The following is a 10236-nucleotide window of genomic DNA, read 5'->3' as shown; positions in this document are numbered from 1 at the left end:
TTCTAGTTCGGCAATCGATCTTTGCGAAACATGACTAAAGCTAATCCATCCCCATAATTACATCAAAATCGACCATCCCCAATTCAATGAGATCGGCCATAGTGTCCCGACCACGTACCGTGATAATACAACCCCTATAAACCCGTGCGGCCACAATAGATTCTCCAACCGGAGTAGATACAGAGAACAATTCATGAAGTTGTTTCGGTTCCATCCCAAATTCCATAGCAACATAAGGGGTAACATCGGACAAGGTAGAACCGGGATCAATAAGAGCATACATATCATGAGTTTGGACAGTCAATATACCTGTGACAACATCTGGAGAAGCCTCTGCACTCTGGCGACCACTCATAGCATAAAAATGGCTGGGTCCTCCTGAACTCTACGCACCACCCCTAGCTACACCACGCCCTGCTGGTGCTGGAGAGCCTCGAGCTGGAGGGGGTGCTAAAGATATAGCAGTTGCAGAACTGGATGGTTGTGTTGTGCCCCTGCCCGTACCCTGGCGGGATGAACGACACTCCCTCTGAATATGATCCCTTATTCCGCACCCGTAACATACTGGTATGTCCTGGTAGCAGATCCCCATATGCATTCTCCCACACTTGGGTCATGTGGGTCTCCACTACCGCTGGAATCTCCCTCCTGATCGGCCTTGATGGTGGGACCCTCTGCTGGCCTGATTGGGCCTGAAGCGACTCCCTTACTGCTGACTGTGCCCCGTTGGCGGTGCACTTGCTGAAGACTGAGTATAAGACTGGGATGGCCCTGATGACCCTCCCCTAAAAGCTGATCTCCCACCACCAAATGAATCTACAGGATTGCCCACGGACCGGGCCTTGCTAGTACCCTCTCGCTCCCTTCTGTTCTTCAACTTACGGTCCTCTGTAGCTTGAGAAAATGCTACCATTTTCTCATAGTTCATATCTGAACTCAAGGCAGTTGTGGCAGCCTCATTAATAACCAAAGGGCTAAGGCCCTGCACAAACCGACGCACTCTGGCCTCAATAATGGGCATCATGTGAATAACATATTTAGACAGACGTGCAAACTCTATGTGATACTCCCACACACTCTTACTTCCTTGCTTAAGGTTCTCAAACTCTGCGGTACGAGCTGCCCTAGTCTCGGTCGGCAAGAAATGGTCCATGAAAGCGTCAGCAAACTCTCTCCACCTCGCTGGATGGCTCCCCTCCTACCGAGAGTCCTCCCATAGCTCGAACCAAGAATAGGCCACCCCTTTCAGGCGGTAGGCGGCCAACTCTACTCCCTCAGTCTTAGTAGCGCGCATAACCCGTAGAGTCTTATGTATCTCATCAATGAAGTCCTGTAGGTCTTTCTCGGGATTAGCACCCATGAACACCGGAGGATCCAACTGCAGAAACATGTTCACCCTAGAACTAGTAGAATCCCCTTGTGGGCTAGAAGGTGTGGGTGCAACATTCGACCTTTGGGCCTGAGAAGCCACTATCTGAGTCAGCATCTGAATAGCTCCCCTAAGATCCCCATCAGAAATACTAGAACCGGAAGTTGGGGTTGGAGGTGGAACCGGAATATCAGGTGGAGGAACCGTCGCACCATCAGTAGGTGTAGGGACTGGTGTGGCCTGGCTAGGTGTAGTGGAATCATGCAGTGAAGCAGTCGGGGGATTATCCTCACCCCTCGGGTATTCACCCGCGTCATCAAATAGAGGGTCAACTGCCACTCCTGAAGCAGCATTGGCCCCTTGGCCAGTTCTTGCTCTCTTCTTAGGTGCCATATACTGAAAGTTAAAGGAATGCACGAGTTAGAGGAGGAACAGTTGCACAATTATTTTCATCGCACGATTTCTTAAATGTCCAAGTAGCCTCCAACCTATAGATGTAGTCGACAACACACCGATAAGAAGGACTCTACCAGACACGGCTCTGAGACATCCTAGGACACTTTAAAATCTTAGACTCTGATACCAAGTTTGTCACACCCCAACCTCGGGGAGCGCGACCGGCGCTCAACCGAGTGGACCCGGTCGAGCAAGCCTGTTAGACACTATCTACCTGACTCACCTATGATCCAGAGAAGGCATGCTCTCATTATTTAGGCAGTAGAAGGTTCATACATATATACATTACTAGGTCGTTTTATTTTGTCACATCATTGTTAAGTTTCAAAATACATACATCCTTATGACTGAGTGGAACAAAATTCCCAAACACAACATGATCCGTTGACTTTCTAACACCCATATACAACCCACATAGTGTCTACGGAGCCTCTAAAGATACAAAAGAGAATAAAGATGGTGCCGGCAACAAGATCCCGGCTATACCATCAAAACGTTACCACAATATAAACAAAAAGTATAACACATGACCCCGAAATGAAATGGGGCTCACCGAGTCTACTGAGAAGAGGATGCAGCACTATCTGTGATCAACATTGTCTGCTATGTAACCACCTGCATTCATTTAAAGATGCAGCGCCACCGGAAAAAGGGATGTTAGTATCGTCGAATAGCACTAGTATATATAGCTAAACACCATCTCAATAGAATGAATAATAATACAAGAGGAACCGTCAAGAATTCAATAAGAGCTTCAAATAATTTTAAAATATCAAGTTAAGGATCACATAGCTTTTTAAGTCAATTCCCGCATTATTAGGTTGGATGGTTTTTAGAGCCAATATGCCACAATTCACAATACCACCGTGTTCTTACACGGAGCCTGATCTCGGCCCGATCGGCTAAGTCATCTCATTTGAGACATCAACCATATTCACTATTTCATTCACAATACCACCGTGTTATTATACGGAGTCCGATCTCGGCCCGATCGGCTAAGCCATCTCATTCGAGACATCAACCATTTCAATCGATCATCTTATTTCATATTTCTTTCTCATCTTTTCGGCACATTGTCACAAGTGGCTTTAAGTCTCAAAGCTATAAACACTTAAAAGAATTGAAACAATTATAAAAATGAAATTGAGACTTCAAGAAAATGGAAAGGGACTTGATGTATCCAACTAACTATTTCCATATCTGAAAAAGCAAAGAATTGAGTGCTCACCATGTAAACAGCAATTGAAGAAGAGAGCAAAGTTTTCATTCTCTTTGTTTGTTGTGTGTACTTGTGGGGGACAGTGGACTCTCTCATTTGAGCAACTCAATCTGTGGTCATAAGTGATAACACCACCATGTGAAATTCTGAAACGTATCTACTCTCATTTTAGTCAACTACTATTATACTAAAGAGGTGGGAAACAGAATTATAGTGCCATTTCTGCTTTTCTTTTCATCACTTGCCACTCAATGAATTTATTTTATGGTCTCATGTGTTAGGAGTGTGTGAACAAAGTATCCTGCGGGCTTGTCCTAAACAGAAAATATCATAATTTCTCTCAAATGGAAAATATCACACCATGTTAAAAGTATATTTGGGCCGTTTTAGCGAGTACATTACTCATATGATCACTCAACTATCCAAAATTATGGACTAAAGTCATTTTTCTTTCATTTGTAACAGGAAAGTCACTCAACTATTCCTATTGCACACAAATGATTTCAACCAAAATTATCAAATTTTCCGGTGAAAAAAAGTGATGTGGCAGTCCATATGAATTTTTTATATTTTAGACCAAATAAAATATTTAACGCTCAAACAAAACATAGAAAATCTACCCACACCCAACCTAACCCGTTAAAAATAAAAATTCACCCGCTAAATATATTCAAACGCTAAAACACATCCCTATTGCAAATGCATCTCTTCTTCTTATAAAAAGCAAGGGCTTTTTTCATGATTTCGCTCTAGTCCTTAATCTCGCACCGATTATTATTTTATATATAAAAAATAGAAGAAAATTCGTGAAAAGAAGAATATAGGTCATTGAGAAAAGAAGAACACAAGTCACTCTAGTCCTCAGTCCTTAACCTCGTACTCATTATTATTTTATAAAACTAGAGAAAACCATGAAAAAAGAAGAAATCTGCTTTTTATAAGAAGAAGAAGAGAGATGCATTTAAAACAGAGATGCGTTTTAGCGTTTGGTTTTATTTAGTAGTAGATTTTTATTTTTAGTGAGTCTGGTGGGGTGTATGGATGAATTCTTATGTTTTGTTTGAGTGTTAATTATTTTATTTGGTCCAAAAATATAAAATATCCATGTAGACTGCAACGCCACATTTTTTCACCGAAAAGTTTGATAATTTCGGTTGAGTGACCATCTGCGTGCAATAGGAATAATTGAGTAATTTTCTTGTTACAAACAAAAGAAAAATGACTTTAATCTATAATTTTGGATAGTTGGGTGATCAATTGAGTAATGGATTCAATTAGCCCAACATGACGCAAGTTGAACTAATATAAAATTGAGACTAGGTTATATACACAGACAGCTTAGAGCTTACGGTATCATAACAATTTAACTTGTAGTAACATGTTCTTAATATAACATATTAAACATGTAGTGAAAGTTATTAATTATTACAAGTCAATTTAATGGAATAATGTATAAGAAATATATACTTTCTTGAAAACTATATACAATTATTATTTGTATATTGAGTAAATTAGCACCGCTATTTTACACTATATATTTGTTTCTAACAATAGTGGAAACTTTTGATAGACAATGCTTCTTTTTTAAATGAATGTTATGCAACATAAATCTAAATTAATTGAGCCAACATCCAACATTTATCCATGTCAATAAGAAATTGCTTAACCTTACCATTTATTAAATTCTTACTTCATTTTTACCCTTAGCAAATCGGCTTATATTTATTTTTCCTTGTGACCATAATGTTTTATTATATATTTGAAATTATCTTCAAAATTGGAATTTCGTTAGCGTAAGGACCAAAACATAAATCTTTTTTAACAACTGAGATAATATTAGACCAGAGATGTAAATTCGACCTTTTCCCTTTACATTGTACGTTGCTTTGCTTTGGAGCTGCGACAGTGAAGATGAATACGGGAAGCTCCAGTTCAAATTCCAGTAAGGATGAATTCTCAGTTTTAGTGTTAGCATCGGATCTTGGTATTGATGCCCGACCCTTTTTGACCCAACCCGAAGAGAGCTGGCATGATTGCCCTTCTCACCTTCCTTCTTCTGAGGAACAAGATTTTGACTTCCTCCAATTCTTCCGCCTTGAACCCGGTTCTGATAAAGCGGGTAATCGGATCTTCCGTATTGTTGGAAAATACTTCCCGGGTAATATTCCTTCCTACCCCGTTCCAGTTCTTTAAATTTACTATATGTATTACTCAACAATTTTGACAACTGGTACTCTATTATGTCTATATTCTTTTGCTTATTGAGGTTAGTTAAAATGACCAATTTCGATATTCCCTCTATTTGTTCCATTTTATGAGCAATTCGCTAATTCAAAGTGGGATGTAAAAAATTTCAAATAGTAATTAAGTACTGGCTGCTTAAAATTATTAAGTATATTGTGAATAATAAAAATGATCAAGTTTTGTAATTTTAAAGGTCAGAGTCAATAAATATTACTCCTACTAGTACTATTTTGTTTTGATTTATTTTCCTTTTTGTGTGTGTGTGTGTGTGTTTTAGCAATGGTGTACTTGTATTGGTGTGGCTATGTTCTGTATTCGTGTAAAAGCATAAAAATCGAGTCTTTTTTCTGTTTCGCTATTGCTGTGGAGCTTACTTTGAGACCAGTACCTTCAGCTGTATAAACTAATTAATAAGCCTTCTCCATAACATTTTTTTCACTATACTGTCAATCGAGTAAATGTATTAGTGTGATGCTTCTGCCTGCACTTGAGACCTGAAAAGAAAGCTACTTTGGTGTTTGAGCTTTATTTTCCTTTATGCTTTATGTTTTGCATTTGTTCCAGTTGCAACTGATGTATTTCTGGGAAGAATACACCATGTAAGCCTGTGATGTCATCCCACATCTGAACTGTGTTTCTCTTCAACAGTCTATCAAACTTTTAAATGAATATCAAGTCAATCAAGTGGTAAAACTTGTTTTGAAGTTCTTCTACCGTTGTTTGAACAAATCGTTGATTCATTAGATGGATTATCGTTAAAATTCAAGGGTTTGACCTGATTATCGATTACATGGGGGACATTTTACATGGAAGTACTATTTTAAGAATTGACTAGAATGCTTCTTGCTTGATTCTTGTTGGCCTTTATACCAGGTTTTATTGCTTTAACTCTTCAAAATACCTGTAAATAAATTTTTATTAGATTTGTCTGTGTGAGCTAGTCCATTATGGTGTCATTTGTGGTGCTACAAATGGTTCAAGGCAATTGTGCTGCCTCCGTTATTCTTTAATGGTGGGAAAAACAGAAGAAGCTTTGGTTTTTTCCTCTCCTCATTGGTTCCTATGGCCTTGTTTCTCCAACTCCATTATACCCATTTCAGCTGCTTGTTCCTTCCACGTGGAAGGAACACTGACTGTAACCACTAGGTGATTCCATAAACAACAGTCACAGGCCATACAATGTTGGACAAATACATGTGCATGGATGGGTGACCTTTCCAAAGGCGTGATTTTAACCTCTAGGCCAGTTCTTTATTTGATTTTTGCTTTTACTTTGTGGTGTCATCTGCATCTTGTGTGTCCAGAGATTTCAAAAGTACTTGGACAAAATACTCTATTTAGTTTAATGCAGGATATGATTCAATTAATATAATTCGTGGCTGCTGTTTTCTCGTCTCAAGTGATATTCCATCTCATCTTTCTTGGTTTCTGTTTCCCTTGCTGTTTGTCACTCGAAAGTTTTTATAACAACTATTTTCAACATTAATATGCAGCTCTAGTTATAGATGGGGAGCGGCTGAAAAGGTATGTCTTTAACAAAATTTGCACGGAGTTGCCTGAGGGGCCATTCTGCATTGTCTACATGCATAGTACTGTCCAGAAGGAGGATAACAACCCTGGATTGACCATCTTGAGGTGGATCTACGAAGAGCTACCCTCTGACCATAAGGACAGGCTTCAGGTTGTATACTTTGTGCATCCTGGGATCCGGTCAAGGCTTGTTCTTGCAACACTAGGCAGATTTTTCCTAAGTGGAGGGTAAGTAGTTTCTTGGTTAGTTAAGAACTCTGCACATGGTAATATTGTAGATCTCACATTTTCCCCCTGCATGTTTAGTGCACTGTGAAATTATGTACCTTTGTGAAATATTGTCAAAACCATCTTTAGAGATCATCTGTTTGATTACTCATATTCAAATTTGGAAGTTATCATCTACTTCAAAATTTGTCGGGGATTATTTATTTTATCCCTATCAAAATTTGTTCGTGCACAAAAGGCTCTTGTAAATTAAATACTGAATTTTCATCTTGAAAAGGGGGGCCTTTTACTCCATTTACAAGGATTAATCATCATGGAGAGAGCTTTCTGCAAGAACTTTGACCCGATATTTACATTTTTGGTTTTAAAGAATTGAAGCTATGATCGTGTGCCTTTCCATAAAACATGTACGTTAGACCTTTTAACATGTAATATTGTCCAAATGCATTGACGTTACAGTGTTCTTGAAGCTTTATATGTTACTACTATTATTTAGACTTTGTTTCAGGTTTCTCTCTTGCGCTCTTCTAATTCCCAATACCAATAGCCTAAGTTAGCAGCGTGTTGTTTTCTTCATCTGATTACAATGCAATGGGTATTCACTATACACTGTTTTCTTCTGGTGTAGCTTGTATTGGAAAATAAAGTATGTCAGTCGACTGCAGTACCTTTGGGACGACATAAAGAAAGGAGAGCTCGAGATTCCTGAATTTGTTCAAAAGCATGATGACATTCTAGAGCGCAGGCCACTGACTGATTATGGAATTGAACCAGATCCCCTCCATCTATCGCAGATGCCACCGACAGCCTACTCGTTTGGGAGACATGATTCAGGATGGTCATCTAGAGAGTACATGTCTTAGAAAAGCTGCTAGATTCTGTACAGCATTGTACTTATGTACCAATTCTAAGAGTTTTTAGTTCAGATATGTTTCTACAACTTATATGAGCTTGTACTAAGCTTTCTTCTGCTTGTCTCTGCTCACTTTTGTGTTACCATAAACCACTACTGCATAAGTGATCTTTACAGAGATAGAAAGGGAAGGAACCCCTATCCTCTTCCTAAATTCTCCCTTTCTGTGTTTTTTATTGCAGCTAGCGCGCAACATATTTGAATGGAAAACGTTCTTGTAATGAAAATGGTGCAGCCTCATTAGCTCTAGGTATGTAAGACGTAATATCTCTAGTATTTCTTACACAACGATTCTTACAAAACTCAAGATAGTACAAAACAAATTGAAAGACAAATAACACACCTTAACCAATATACAGAGAGTTTCAGATCCTAAGAATATGAGGTTACATGATAATTTAGAGGATTACAGAAGTGTAAATTACATCACTAGTTAAGTAGATCAACATCAATGGACTCGTGGACTTATTTATATGTGGCCAAATCCTAAATATTTAATCAAAAGCAAACTTCACATATCCAGCAGCAACACAGTGCAAAGAGGCTGCAAAAACAAAAACAAGAACAGTTAACAAACTTTTTGTTCTAAGTTCTCTTAACAGGGAATAATATTACTTGAGGTTGTCAAAGCAATAGTTACAAAACAAAACATGTGAAAATTAAGAAAACTTAATTACCATCCTTCAAGAAAGCCCCTTTCTCCTTTTGGTTTACTTTTTGGGAAGCACTTCATCTTCTTGTTCTTCTTTCCAGTTGGTGTAGATTCAGTAGGATAACCTTCAAACAAAAACACACAAAAAGGAAAAAAAAATAGAAAATAAGTGAGTTCAACTTCATATTCCTTGTGTGTGTACGTGTGCAAAAAGTAGGGTCTATAGTGGGCACGGCGGATCCCTACAGCCTGCGCAAAGAGTAGTCAGTTGAACACTCTGCCAAAAATTTATATTATATTTATTTTTTTATAAGTATATATTAGATCTTGAATATCCTTAATGAAATTCTCCACTTTGGTATGAGTCATGGGTTCGAATCGTGAAAACAATCATTAATACTTGCATTAGGGTAAACTGTCTATATCACACCCCTTGAAATGCGGCCCTCCCGAATTCCGCGTATGCGGGATACTTCGTACACCGCACTTCTTTCTTCTTCTTTTTTTGGCATGGAAAAAGGGTGTGTTTAGGGGATAAATACATACCTGGAGGAGGTTGGTTCACTTGGTTTTCTTGCTTTTGCATCTTGAAAAATGAACACAAGAAAAGAAAAGAGGAGTATAGAGGAAAAGTATTTCAGTATATTATCTGTCAAGCAAACAAACAGACTATATGCAAATATGAAAGACAGTGTGGAGATTTGAGAACTTGTTTGCAAATGGCCACCTTTTATATATAGTTTTCACTTGGATGGATGTGGACTAAAGGAAATTAGAAGGCAACAACATCTAGGTTTTATTTTTTTTAATTTTAAAATGTGGGACCCACAAGGCCACACTTCAGTTATTTGTCAAAGAAATGATATCATATGGATTGGTTTGAAAGATAGAATTTTTTGTCACCTTCCCCTGCTGTATTGATATAGTAGTAACTTTTTTTTATAATAGCGGTAGGAGTGTCAAACGGGCAGGTTGGGTCGGATATGGTTCGGATAGAAAATGGATAATAAAAAAATAAATAAATTATTCAACTCAACCCATATTTAATACGGATATAAAACGGGTTATCGCCGGATAATATGGGTAACCATATTATCCATTACTTCTTGCATATGATCACCTTTAGGAGAATTCTTAATCTCCCTAACTTGATTAACCCCCAATTTGAGGCTTTACAAATATAAAAGTTAGACCCATTGGTTGTCCATTGATTACCCATTGGTTATCCATTTTCTAAATGGATAATATGGTTCTTATCCATATTTGACCCGTTATTAAAAAGTTCATTATCCAATCTATTTTTTAATTGATAATATGAGTGATTAACTGTTTTCTTTTAACCATTTTGCCACTTGGTTCGGATTGATATAATGAAAATAAAGTAAAAAATAAAATAAATGAAAATGAAAGTGAAAGGGATCACGGAAATGGTTATCAATTTTGCATATTTTGATTGCTATATTCGTGTCTTTGGAGAATATTGCGCCGAAAGAATTCTCAAACTGATTATTAATAAAATTAAAAAGGGAAAAGAATAATTTGTAGTGTGTAATGAAAGAAAGCTATAAGAATATATTCGCAAATTTCATTTATTTATTAAAACGTCAAAATGATTCGAAAGCCAA

The 10236-nt window shown here is 37.8% G+C and overlaps 3 protein-coding genes and 1 long non-coding RNA gene across 4 annotated transcripts; 1 reads left to right on the top strand and 3 right to left on the bottom strand.

The window, feature by feature from the left end:
- Window positions 1–706: 706 nt before the first annotated feature.
- On the bottom strand, window positions 707–1153 carry LOC138909160 (uncharacterized). Its single transcript, XM_070200344.1, has one exon. The coding sequence runs from the start codon at window positions 1151–1153 to the stop codon at window positions 707–709; it is 447 nt and encodes a 148-aa protein (XP_070056445.1).
- Window positions 1154–1198: 45 nt separating this feature from the next.
- LOC138909159 (uncharacterized) lies at window positions 1199–1762 on the bottom strand. Its single transcript, XM_070200343.1, has one exon. It carries the CDS (start codon window positions 1760–1762, stop codon window positions 1199–1201), a length of 564 nt encoding a protein of 187 aa, XP_070056444.1.
- Window positions 1763–4836: 3074 nt separating this feature from the next.
- Window positions 4837–8113, top strand: LOC104096240 (uncharacterized). Its single transcript, XM_009602592.4, has 3 exons — window positions 4837–5202; window positions 6782–7046; window positions 7675–8113. Exons 1-3 carry the CDS (start codon window positions 4956–4958, stop codon window positions 7907–7909), a joined length of 747 nt encoding a protein of 248 aa, XP_009600887.1. The 5' UTR covers window positions 4837–4955; the 3' UTR covers window positions 7910–8113.
- Window positions 8114–8214: 101 nt separating this feature from the next.
- Window positions 8215–9356, bottom strand: LOC138908840 (uncharacterized). Its single transcript, XR_011415240.1, has 3 exons — window positions 9158–9356; window positions 8637–8736; window positions 8215–8503 (listed from the first exon to the last, which is right to left on the bottom strand). It is a non-coding gene; the product is annotated as an uncharacterized lncRNA (long non-coding RNA).
- Window positions 9357–10236: the final 880 nt, after the last annotated feature.

This window comes from Nicotiana tomentosiformis, chromosome 4 (assembly GCF_000390325.3).
Source record: "Nicotiana tomentosiformis chromosome 4, ASM39032v3, whole genome shotgun sequence".
Lineage (NCBI taxonomy): Eukaryota > Viridiplantae > Streptophyta > Magnoliopsida > Solanales > Solanaceae > Nicotiana > Nicotiana tomentosiformis.
This window is presented reverse-complemented; position numbering and strand designations above follow the sequence as displayed.

Bases quoted from the DNA above. Each gene is read 5' to 3' on its own strand.
- LOC104096240 (XM_009602592.4), top strand. From the start codon at position 4,956: ATGAATACGGGAAGCTCCAGTTCAAATTCCAGTAAGGATGAATTCTCA. The intron at 5,203-6,781 runs GTAATATTCCTT...ATTAATATGCAG, and splicing joins TGTTGGAAAATACTTCCCGG to CTCTAGTTATAGATGGGGAG. The intron at 7,047-7,674 runs GTAAGTAGTTTC...CTTCTGGTGTAG, and splicing joins AGATTTTTCCTAAGTGGAGG to CTTGTATTGGAAAATAAAGT.
- LOC138909160 (XM_070200344.1), bottom strand. From the start codon at position 1,153: ATGGACCATTTCTTGCCGACCGAGACTAGGGCAGCTCGTACCGCAGAG.
- LOC138909159 (XM_070200343.1), bottom strand. From the start codon at position 1,762: ATGGCACCTAAGAAGAGAGCAAGAACTGGCCAAGGGGCCAATGCTGCT.